At 41.8% G+C, this 12,692-nt stretch overlaps 1 protein-coding gene across 1 annotated transcript; it reads right to left on the bottom strand.

Annotated features, from left to right (window-relative positions):
* Positions 1-130: 130 nt before the first annotated feature.
* Positions 131-11,746, bottom strand: LOC142374785 (26S proteasome regulatory subunit 4). Its single transcript, XM_075458605.1, has 11 exons — positions 11,711-11,746; positions 11,114-11,167; positions 10,614-10,710; positions 10,289-10,413; positions 9,997-10,182; positions 9,673-9,801; positions 9,408-9,504; positions 2,835-3,024; positions 2,102-2,253; positions 1,433-1,587; positions 131-459 (listed from the first exon to the last, which is right to left on the bottom strand). Exons 1-11 carry the CDS (start codon positions 11,711-11,713, stop codon positions 325-327), a joined length of 1,323 nt encoding a protein of 440 aa, XP_075314720.1. The 5' UTR covers positions 11,714-11,746; the 3' UTR covers positions 131-324.
* Between the last annotated feature and the right edge of the window lie 946 nt (positions 11,747-12,692).

Here is a 12,692-nt window from a genome sequence, read left to right as displayed (position 1 = left end):
TGTTGCAACGTTAATGTTGTTACATGCAAATGATAAAACTTGGGAGGAAACCAGCAGGGAGTAGACGGGGCTGTGAGCTGAAAAGCTTCAGAGAACCAAACTCTTAGCAGTGATGACGAGTACACCGTGATTGGGAAGATTTTTCATTTTTATTCACTGTCTTAACACGTAACGATAACGGGGTGTGTGGGATAAGCCGGACATGACATGCACAAAATATATCAAAACTCTCTCTGGGGAGACGGCTCGGCTGCTGCCTCGTCTCTTTCACGCTGCGATAGATAAAGGAGGGGTGGAGGGCGAGAGAAACAAAAGTTTTGAAGGTTAGAGATAAAGCCCCTCCGGTGTGCCCTCCTGCTTCTTGTACAGCACGTTTTCCTTGGACTTTTTGAAGTCTTCGTTGGTGACTTTCATGCGGCGCTCTCGTAAAGCCATGAGGCCTGCTTCTGTGCAGATGGCCTGGAGGGGAGAGAACACAACGAAAACAAGGGTCAGACTTGATTTCAGCATGAAATGGTGTTTCTGTAACTCTGTGGCAATGGAGGCGGCTCGTTCTGATGCTGGAGGAGCCAAAGGCAGCAGGAACAATGCTCTGCTTTGTGTGTTTAGCCTGCCTGCTTAACAGACTAAACAAGCAAAAACAAAAACAAAACCCAGATTGACACTTAATGAAATGTGGAAACAGCTTATTTGTAAGATTAACAGAAACAATAGAATTAACTGATGTGACAAAGTTGCAAAATACATGAAACTTAAATAAGACCTTCCACTTTTATCCCATTTGACAAAACTGAGGCCATTTCTTAAAAGACCACAGTTGTGTCCCAATAATCAGACACTTGGGGCGGCGTTCTGCACCGACTGTCGCCGTTCACACAGAGTGTCATTCTGTGGCCTCCCACAGGAGGGCAGCAGAGCTGAGGCCGGGCTCTCCTGAACAGCCAGCGGATCATTTTCAATGGAACACTTACTCCAGTTAATTAACTGTAGACATGAAAATCATTTAGAAAAATCAGCCAAAGTCGTTTCCCTTCAAACAGCCTCGTCTTATTTCTTCCCAGTTCCGCTGAGGCACAGAGTGAACTGGCTGCCCGCCAAGGCCTCGCATTATCAATTCAATGGCCCGAGTAAGAAAAAACACAGGACTGAGCTCCAGTGCGAAGACACGGTTAGAGTAAATAAACCCTGAAATGTTGTTTAATGCACCCTAGTGTTTGGACAAAAACAAACAAACATGTACATATGTCAACAGATCTGTAGCATGTCTGGAGTTCCAGGCATGGAAAATGTTGTTCTCAGGCTCAGACTATCTGTTGCTAGGCTCCAATCTATTTTAAAAACCAAACGGCAGAGTCAACAGTGCGTACGGATCTTTATATTTTGGGGGGAAAAAAGAAGAGACAAAACAGATAAGTAAGAGCCTTTCTCTTGCCTTGATGTCTGCTCCTGATAAGTCGTCTTTTGCCAGAATGAGGTCATCGAGGGTGACATCATCCGCCACTGTCATGCGGCTGGTGTGGATCTGGAAGATCCTCCTTTTGGTCTTCTCATCGGGGAGGGGAAACTCGATCTTCCGGTCGATTCTCCCTGAGGAGGACGGAAGGAAACGAATACAGATTGAAATTCTCTTTGGGCATTCGGTTCAGCAGACTGGTGCCACAGTTAATCATTTGACGAATGTCGCAAAGCAACGGCGGCGCACGAAAGTTCTGCCTCGTGTCTGCATGAATCTGATAATGTGACTGCTTGGTTCGAATGGAAAAGGTTTATCCAGAGGGAGTGTTCATTATTCCATTTATGAGAAATATTTGGGAGAAAAAGGACGAATTTGCAAAGGTTACGGGAAGGTAATGTCTGCGACACGCACGGCAGCTTTTAGCGAGGATCTTTGTTATAAAGAGCGATGACAGAAGAGAACGAGATCATAAATATTCACTTCCAAAAGCAGAAAGACTCCCTGACATTTCAATTTGCACTGCCTGCCATGACTCAGCAGAATGCAGCAATTTCCTGAGGGCCGGACAGATTTACAGTACTGTAGGCAGGGAAGCGAGCATGACGCAGTCGGAGACGAATCCAGGGCCGACCAAAGCAAACTGACCGGGTCTGATGAGGGCCGGGTCCAGCGTTTCTATCCGATTGGTGGCCATGATCACTTTCACGTCTCCCCGCGAGTCGAAGCCGTCCAGCTGGTTGAGCAGCTCCAGCATGGTCCTCTGAATCTCCCTCTCGCCACCAGAGTTGGAGTCGTACCTAAACGACACAAACAGGAAACACACCTCGAAATGAAACCTATGTCGTCTCACATCCTTAAGAATCATGATTGTTCCTTTCCAAACCCGCAGGCTTTCATCAACTTCAGCTTGGTACTTTTTGTTTTTTTTGTGGAACCTTGCCAACAGACGGACAATGGCGGCTGCAAATCAGAGCCTCGGCTCTTCGGGATACTGTGGCACTTTGAGCTGTGCTCTGATCCTCCGGCAGACTGGGATAACACACACCTAAAACAACCCCTCTTGGGGCACACAGCTAACAAGACCGGGACGTGCTTTAGAAACAAACTGCTTTAAAAAAAAAAAATAAATAAAAAAATCTAAGAGGAAATTGACTGGTAACACAAATAAAGACCTAAAAATAGACCTCCTTGAAAAAGTGTTCTTGTCATCTCTGACTCATTTAACTGAGTTGTTGGCAGTTTGTGTGTATGAGTAATAACACCCATCAGCTCCTTGACATCAGCCTCCGACTCCTCAGCTCAACAGGAGATTTGCTATCGGTGCTCTGACGCTCTCCCTCTCCCAGTCTAAGAGAGTTTTGAGCAGAACTCTGCGTACCTCTTCGTTCCGATGGCATCGATCTCGTCGATGAAGACGATGGAGGGGGCGTGCTCCTCTGCCACCCTGAAGAGCTCTCGCACCAGCTTGGGCCCGTCGCCAAGGTACTTCTGGATCAGCTCGGAGCCCACCACCCGCAGGAAGGTAGCTGAGGTCTGATTGGCTACGGCCTTGGCAAGCAGCGTCTTACCTGGGACAGGACGATACTCTGTTACATCTACATTCAGTATGAGAGTGCACCTTGGTTAGTTTCAACCACACTGCTGCTTCAGACTGTCTGATCCTCTTTTGAACCTGTTACTCTTACCAGGGCAGAACTGCAACTCTGACTAAAGTTTTATGATAAACAGAGAGAGACAGACAGGCTAAAAGAAAAAAAAAAAAATCCCCAAAAACTGCTTAAATCTATAAAACGCACGAATATTGGACGTTCCTGACTTAAGCCATGATTTCTTTGTTTAAAGGGACATTATGTAATTTCTTCCCCCATCTAGTGGTGCAATTTTATTTTGCAAAGTTGAATGAATTTGCTCTCTAGCGCCTCACGTTTTCAAATGTGCGCTGCAACTTCTTGAACTACGGCAAGCGGAATGTGTCAAGATTCAAGAAGCTATAGCTTCAGACTCAAGGTCCATACAAACAAAAAGAAATCAAGACACACAGTACAAAGGATTACATAACACACATACAACAACACTATAAATACAGATGACAGATAACATGTCAGATAACATAAGTTGATATAGCCTTTGGTGTGCAAGCAATGCAATTAGTCATTTTCCGGGAGTTACCAGAAGTGACGTCGACGCAGTGTTAGCATTAGCAGCGTTAGCAATAGGAGCATTAGCAGCAGTAAATAAACTCCCGGTAAACTTACAAACTTTCTAATGCCTCGTTTTGGGAGTTAAGAGCCTATGTGTACTACGGCAGAAGTTTGGTAACAATCAATGCATTATTAGTGGGATCATTTACGAGATAAAATCTATTTAGCTTTTTTTTTTTTTAAACTTTATTAGTAAATCAACAAAATAACAGTTTACAAATGTGAGCATAACGCCAAAAAGAAGATATCCAGGGGGAGCATAGGAATAATAATAAAAAGAAGAAGATGATGCACTTAGAAAAAGAAAGCTAATGAACACAAAGACATATGTGCCACGGAATAAAATCTATTTAGCATTAGCGGCTGTAATAAGCCATTTGGCGGAAATGACGTCACAATGACGTCATTTCTGCTTGTAGGCCTGGTGGGGAAATCGCGATTTGAAGTGCTTTATGTCCCTCTCGGCACTTCGTCGTTTTTCATAGACCAGAAGGACATGGCAGCCTCCATAGAGCTTACCTGCTCTATGTAGATACAGACTAGTTATTCTTCACTCAGGAGGATAAGTGAGATTTTTGACAGAGATCATTTTACACCAATGAGGACTAACTTATGAATGAATATGTTGATTTGAGCTAATAAATGACTTAATTTATTACATAGTGTCCCTTTAAGATACTGTCAGTAGGGAAGGAAACAGGTGCAGTGAAGCACTGAAATAACTGCAAACAGAATCAGAAACACTGTAAATAAGACGAATACAGTTTAAACTTGCTCAAAAGTCAATATTTGGTATGAGCACTTTGTTCTTCAGCACAGCCTGAACCCTCTTAGACAAGTCCTGTCTTTAAGTCTGTCTTTAAGTAGGAATAATTCTCCAGACTTCTTGAAGGACATTCCAAAGCTTTTCTTTGAACGTTGGCTGCCTTTTATTGCTCTATAAGACCCGTTGCCACTGACTTTCAGTCCACTTCCTGTGTCATTTGGCCTACCTCAGCCTTTTCTCCGTGCTATTTTTGGTATTTTCCATAGATGAAGCTTAAATGGGAATAAAGTATGTATCTCTGCGACAGGCTGCTACGAGCAAAGTGCCTTTAGATATCATATAAAATAGGTTAAATTGCTAAGTTGTATGTTAGGTTTATGCTTAGATCAGCATTAAGGAGCTTAACAGGGGAAAAATAAATAAATGAATAAAACACTGCAGATTAGTGAAAAAGCAGCGACTCTCCCAATAAAATCTTTGGAAGACCTTCAGAAAGCGTTGATAAAAGACCGCTTTAAAAGATAACATGAAAGTCTGGCTCCTCTGAGACGTGATAAAAGGAGGTGAAATATGGCTCGAGACTCGAGTGTCGTACAATTCTGCAGAACTTGGTTTGAAGTTGAAAAGATTTTCGGAAATTGACAGGCAAAATATTGCTCTGCTTCAACGCCGTCACAACGTTGCAAAATAAAATCAATTTTGGACATTTCATAAACCAGGGCTCTAGACTAACTTTTTGTACTGGTGCGCCTAACTTTTTTTCTTAGGTGCACCCAAATTTTCAACCGCATTGCATTTAACAACGCAGTTTTACAGGTTCATTTTTTTTCTTTCATTTAAAATCGCTGTCCATATAGGCAATATTGACTTGTAAATGATTAACTAGCAATCTGATCAAAATAAAGTTCTTTATTTGAAGCACAATTCTACAAACTTACTGAACTTAACTTACCAGCTACTTACTGAAAAAGTGTTGGTGCTTAAAGTGCTTCACTGACTTGAAATTTAAACTTAAAACATCTCAATATGAATTAAATATAAAGAAAATCTAAATTAAAATTGCAAGTGTTTTAAGGGCTTCAAACTGAACATCTCATGGCTCAATGTCTTATGGACTATCCTCCATAATATATATATATATATATATATATATATATATATATATTTATTTTTATCATTGGCGGCTGCTGACTTTTAAAACAGGGGAAGCCCACATTACGCGTTCAGGGTTGTAGTGGCTCGTGCCATCCCAAAGCAGAAGATAGCAAAGTTAAAAAGAATTAGTTATAACATAGCTGTGTCTAGTATGACAAGTATGCCCAGCAAATACACAGAAAGAAGGTATAGACTTTGAAATTTCACACAGCAAGGCCAAAATCAAGTATGATCGAATCTACGGCCTGTAAGGGGCCGTTTACACGGAAACGAAAACGGGTTAAAAACGCAAAACCTTTTTGCGGATGCACTATATCGTTTAGATGGAAACAGCGTTTTGGGGGCTTGAAAACGCTCCACTGTCGCGCCACCGTGTAAACGATGAAAACGCAAAACTGCGTTTCTCATCACATAGAAATGACGTGACAAGCACAATAAAGCGCCAGGAAACCGTGGGAAACACATCAGTAGGCTATCAACAAGTCCGTCCCTGCGGACTTTCAACTCGCCTCGATAATTGACGTTCAAGAGTCATTTCATCAGATAACAGCAATGATGAGCGAGAGTAGTAAAGAACAGACCAAAAATATAAACTACGTTCTCGGTCCCTGTCGTTAAGAAGGTAGCTTGCACACTTTACTAAAGCGACGAGGGTTGGCTGCGCAAAACGGCAAATGCCTTCGGTTTATCCCGACCGACTGTGTCGCTCAGTCAGGCAAACTTGCAAGGCTATCACAATTCACCTCGGGCCTAAATTTATCAAGCTGCCATTCACTGTGCCAGAGACAGAGGAGCTAGTGTCCGGATTTTTAATGGATCACGGAAAGAGAAGTAGAAAGGCTTGGTCTTGGTAGTGTTGCCACCTAGCCATCTGGCGTGTTTACTGCATCGATAAATATGAAACGTCTGTAGTGACTTCACGGAGGCTCTGAGATCGGCGGTTGCCGAACTGCTCTTTATTAAGTTATACACTTGCAGTGCAATCACAGAACACGTGTGACACTCAGTCCTGCTCCGCAACCAACCCCAGGAGAACACCAAACCCGCACACAGAGTGGCCCACGCCCACTCCTCTCCCCCAATCACCAGCCCACACCTGAGTGACATGACCTGCGGTCCAGTGATTGACAGGGAGAGGAGGAAACAAGCCAGTCCGTGTCCTTTTACCTTAATTCTGGGTCGTTACACGTCACACACTTTTGCGTTTCTGTATGCACGCAGAGTTTCACCCTAAAACGCTCGTCTAAATGCAGATTTAAAAGTGAAAACGAAACGCCACTTTTGCGTTTTGGTTTCAGATCGTTTCCGTGTAAAGGTAGCCTAGATGGCTGGATCAGAATCTGTGGAGCATTTTTCCCTGTCATAATGAATACTTAGAGTTTGATGGTGGTGGTAAGTATTCTTAAAAAAGGTAACATTTGTGAATGGGCAGCATGAATTCTGGAAAGAAACAACTAAAAGTATGAGTGAAACTCCGACAGCACTTTCACAGACAACCAGTCTCTTTCGTATCCGCTTTGGGACTGAAGTGCCAGCGTGCTTCTCCCCGCTTAAAAATTCGGCTGCCACAACATCTCTCAAGATGGACAAACACTAACTCCAATCATCACGACACAGCCCCTCATATTGAAACGCCCACGTCTAATCTACCCCTAGAGACGCCGAGCATCCTCGGGAGTGATGAGTTTTTGTCGATTTAGCCAATGATGACCTAGAATTGTAGAAAAAAAACTTGACTCTCCCGCCCCCTCCTCGAAGACGGGCAGCCCTCGGCTCGGAAGCCTGGCTGTTAGTGGTAGCTTCATAACATGATTTCCTCAGTGAACGGCGGCGATTTCAGAACAAATCACTTCATTAAGCTACAGGACAACATGTTGTAGTGATGAAAGTAAATGCAGTATTGGGCATATCTTGTGTTTTGTGAATAACTGTTTTATCGTCAATTTAACATTGAAGATGTAGCAATTTCGCCAGAGAATGGGAGAGGCTGCCCGGCTTCCCGTGTTGTCTCTGAATAGCCGCGGCTGATATATATATATATATATATATACATATACACACACCTTTGTGGCGATATCTGTGTCTCCGTCGATCAGGAATGCCATGTACTCACTGTTCGCAATTAGCACAGACGTCTTTTTTTCCAATGTATCTGCAATGACTCCTATAAATTGCGCACACGCGACATCATTGCTGTACGTGGGGTTTATGTTCAAGCAATTTTTCTTCTGAAGAATTATTTCAGACTTGAACTTAGTGAAGGGAAGTTCTTCTTTTGCCATATGGTAGGCAACGTAAACTTGATTATCATCTCGGCCTCGTCCGATGATGTGTTTGCTGCTGCCTGCCGCTGAAAGGCAGCGGGGAGAGGGGACACTGAGCATGTGTTTCATAGATGCGTTGTGCTTTTTCAGCGTTTCAATTCAAAATGTATTAGAACCAGTCACAAATGCACTATTGCCACACTTTACAGTAAATGCAGTGCATTATATTATCGGCTTTACTGCATCTTAGCCAGGGAAACTGAACTGAACTCTTCGAAATGTATACACTTTACCCCTTTTAATTTCAGTTGGTTCTGGCTCGGAGTCGATCGTATGTGGCTCATTATCTGATGCTAGCTCATTATCTGATGCTAGCTCTGGACCTGGGCTTGACATAATGTGGGAGGTTGATGGCTCCGTGTAAGAGCATTGGTTGTTGTTATTTTCAGACGAATCAGGCCTCAACTTAACGAAAAAGTTGTCAATCCTTCTTTTCATGTTATCAACCGCGGCTATCCACTGTTTATCTAATGTGTCTAGGTTCATCACCTCTGTGTCTGACTACAGCATGCGCATGTTCAAATGTACAGACGCGTACACGGGCCAATCAGAGGGGGGTCCCGCCTTTCACCATCTCTGATTGGTTTAGACCACGATATGGGTCTAACGTGTGTCTGTTGTTGAACCACAGGGAGACTGTCAGAGTTGCGTAGACTCCCCCCCCCATCGAACGGGTGGTTGCACCGGTGCGACCTCAGATTTTTTTCAGTCGCATCATCGAGAAAATAAGTTGCTAGGTCGCACTCTAGAGCCCTGTAAACAATTTCCTCTTTTTTTTTTTGTCTGAATTTAAACGTGTCCTGGACTTCCCAACGAATACCAAGAGATCAACAATTTGATGATTTTTAATTATTATTTTTAAATCAACTATTTATCCAACCTAACCCATAAATGTCAGTTTTGTTTGCTTCAAAAGTTAAAAACGTTATCAATCATCCCACCAACTGTGCACAGTCATCTCTGAAGCTGTAGGAGGTTGACGACACTCTCACCGTCCCTGTTGTCATGCCCTTTAAAAAAGGTGCCTCGTACCCTAATGGAATTTATCAGGCGTCTCTCTCAGACATGCACTGCTTTCCAATCATCTGGTGGCAGCTGAACGTATCCGTTATGTGTGAATTTTGCAATCACAATCCGACTATGTTGGACGTAACAACTTTTATATATGGCTTTAAACACGGCAGAGGTGTAAACTGTGGGTCCATTTGTCATATGGTCAGCTGCTCAGAGGAATCTGACGAATCGAGCTATTAAATAAACAAACCACAAAAAATTAAACTTTTACAGGAGATAAACAGCTGCAGCAACTGTTATCTTTTCTTTACTGTTCTTTGATGCACAAAAGCGTGTTTGTTAGCCTGATGTGAACTTTGAAGGCAAAATGACATGTGCGATACTGCAGCTTCTCATTTAACAAACAGCAGCAAAAAGGTCAAATTTAAGCATCTTTAAAATGGTCCTTTGAGTCTGAAGAACACTCTTAAAATTGTATATAAGGAACTTACCTGTTCCGGGTGGTCCATATAAGATGACACCTTTTGGAGGCTTTATGCCCATTTCCTCATAATACTCGGGGTGTGTAAGGGGCAGCTCAACTGACTCCTAATGAAAACAACAGAAAACTACACCGTCAACCTCTAATGAAAAGATATCAAACCAGAAAAAGCTATCAAAATGACCACTTTTAAACAAATTATTGCTTCCAGAAAAAAAGTTGGCAAAAATCTCGCCACAATCTGGAATATTTGACATGACAGTGATATTCGGTACCTTAATCTCCTGAATCTGATTGTCCAGACCTCCTATGTCAGCGTAGGTTTCTTGAGGAGCTTTTTCCACTTTCATCACTGTCACCAAGGGGTCAGTGTCATCCATCAGTACCCCAATCACTGCATGAACCTACGAAGACACACAAACACAGGACAGTTTTACATCAATAAAGAGAGTTGGATGACATTTTCTAAGTTTCGTAAAACTCACTGACCCTCAATGAGTAAAAGTATTGCTGTGCTGTAGTTGGGTGGGAAACACTACTCTGAAGTTAATTCCTTTTTAATGTCTTAAATAAAATGAACGAATACGACAAAATGCTACCTTGTGGTTGAGGAGTACAGAGCAGCCTGGCTCCAGCAGATCCTTATCCACAAAGGACAAGATGCTGACATAATGCTCTGATCCCACGGAGGTGGAAACGATGGCGTGGTTGTCATCTATGATTTCCTCCAGAGTGCCTACAGACATGGGGGTTCCCCGCAGGTCGTCCACCTTTGACCTCTCCTCCTGACAAGGAAAAAGACAGACAGACACAAACGTTTTTACGGTACAATCATTGTATTGAAACATGAATCCCAGAAGGATGGGAGGTCGGTGTCATATAAAGACTGACCTCCTGCTTTTCTTCTAGCGGCTTCATCTGCTCCTGGTTCCTGATGAATTCCTCCTCCATCAGCAGGTAGTCTTTGATTCGTTCCTGCTTCAGCAACTTCAGGCGGCACTGAGTGTGAGGCGTTACTGAAAGACACGCACATGCAGTACTTGAATAAATGGAAAATTTGAGTCAAAACTTAAAAAACTTTGAGTACTATAATAAACAAGGTGTTATATCAATGAGACAATCATAGATAATGGGACAGCTGGAAAAAAAATAAAGGGACAAGCTTCCAATCATTTAAGTGTCTCCAGAGTGTGTGTTGCTTTTCCCCCTTGTTTACCCAGTGGTAGTTTGCTGGCAGCATCAGGCCCTTTGGTCTTCTTCTTTTTCTTGCCAACTCTGGTGGGAATTGGAGGCTCATACTTCTTTTTCTTATCCTTCAATGAAAAAAGCAGGACAGTACATAACAACGAAGATGATTACCATTTTCACAGTTTTGCCTGAGCTCTAAGGACAGACAGTGGGAAGAACAGAGAAGAAAAATGACTACACCTCTATAACTGACTATAGCATTCAAAGAAATCCTTCCACGTGTGAATGAGGACATCCGTCAAGGGTATTGTTAACACAACTGCAACTAGAAAACTACACAGAACTATGATTGATTAATTAATTATTAATTCCAAAATATCCCATCAGCGTCAAAATGTAATGTTCGTCCATATTGAACTTACACACCAATAAGGAACAAGTTACCTTAATTCAGGAGTCACTCAAAACACACATGTTCATCTACCAAAATAAACATGTCTAGCGTTCATCTAGTATGTGCAAACTCACCTTGTCATCCTTCTTGCCTCCTCCTGGCCCGTGGCCTCCACTCTGACTTTGACCCTAAAGAAAATATCAGACATGTTTAAATACTGCCGAGATACAAGTAAGCACTAGTTATTTTTCCCCCCTCAAACTCTAATAGGTTTCCCCAAGCATATAATTCTCCGAGCTGTTTACTATAGTTAGCTTGTCGCTGTAACCCAGAAAGGCAGCGAGCGAAATTCTATACTTTAGCTTGTTTCTCCGGAAAGACGGACTGTAACTGTAGCAATGTCTTCCAGGAAAAAGTATAAATAATATTAAAATTGAAGAAAAGGGGGAATGGCTGCCTCTGAATAATGAATAGCTTGGCAAATACAAGTTAAAATAACGACTTCTTCAAACTAAAAAAAGCTAATGTCGCTAGCCTTCGGCTAGCAGACTGTATTGTACGTTTAGTTCTGTTGTAACCTTAAAAATAAATCAGAGAGGTGCCTGAAACTACGCAACAGCACGACTAATAACGTCTACAACACCGTGACTTAAGATATATTTCCGAATATTAGGTTTTAGTAAAATAAAATAAAATCTGTGAGACGTGGTAAAAATTGCTTGCTCACTTACCATTGTTGCCTGTCGCTTGAATGTGACGTCACATTGTACGGCAAGTGCAACGCTGTTGGACAAAAAAAAATAAAAATACGTTGCGCATTACAATTAATAACATTTATTTTTCTGGTTAATCTACAAATAGAGAGCTACTACTCTATAATTAAATGCTATTTCATTTTCGAATAATTTTGTCTACGGTATAGCATTGAAAAAGCCTTGACTTCAGCTTAATTTGTCCTTAATTACTGACGAAGTCAAAGAAATATCTTTTAAACTTCTTCCCATTTTTATACCAGCCTAACCCGGCTGTCATTGTGCGAATGGCAGGGTACAGCGTGGTCGGGTCCATTGCAGGGCTCACTAATACATGGTGAGAACATGCAAACTCCACACAGAATGTCTTTTTTAAACTTTTTTGTGATCTTGTCAAAAACTAATTTAGAATAAAATCTACAGTAGAAATGAATGTTAACTGTGTCTGTAATGGTTCTATTGTACTTTTTTTTTGGGGGGGGGGGGGGGGGGGGGGGGGGGCATTGCCCATTTATGAAGGATTACTGGCATAATCAGTTTGTATTTTATGATTTACAAGGATTTTTGTCATATTCTGAATAAAATGTATTGTTTTATCTCCTAAAACACTTCTGACATATACGTAATATAGTTATTGTTACAAGGGGAATATTTAAATATCCTTAAATGCACATTTACAGAGAGAAAACTGTTTTTTTCTCACATTTTGTTTGGAATTCAAGCTAAACATTTCAATAATTAAACACTCTGAATCAAAAAGCAGTCAAATTCAAGGTAAACACAAGAAACTTGTGCTTAAGGAAAAAAAATAAAATAAATGGACCAGACTCAGTGAATAATTCCCTATACTCCCTATATAGACCAGTGAGACCAGCTTGTAGATTTCTATTTTCCACATTAGCCCTTCTGGCGTCAATAAAAAAATTGATTTGGGATTTTGTTGTATTTTATACATTTTATA

The sequence above is a fragment of the Odontesthes bonariensis genome, chromosome 24 (genome assembly GCF_027942865.1).
Source record: "Odontesthes bonariensis isolate fOdoBon6 chromosome 24, fOdoBon6.hap1, whole genome shotgun sequence".
In the NCBI taxonomy this organism is placed as follows: domain Eukaryota; kingdom Metazoa; phylum Chordata; class Actinopteri; order Atheriniformes; family Atherinopsidae; genus Odontesthes; species Odontesthes bonariensis.
This window is presented reverse-complemented; position numbering and strand designations above follow the sequence as displayed.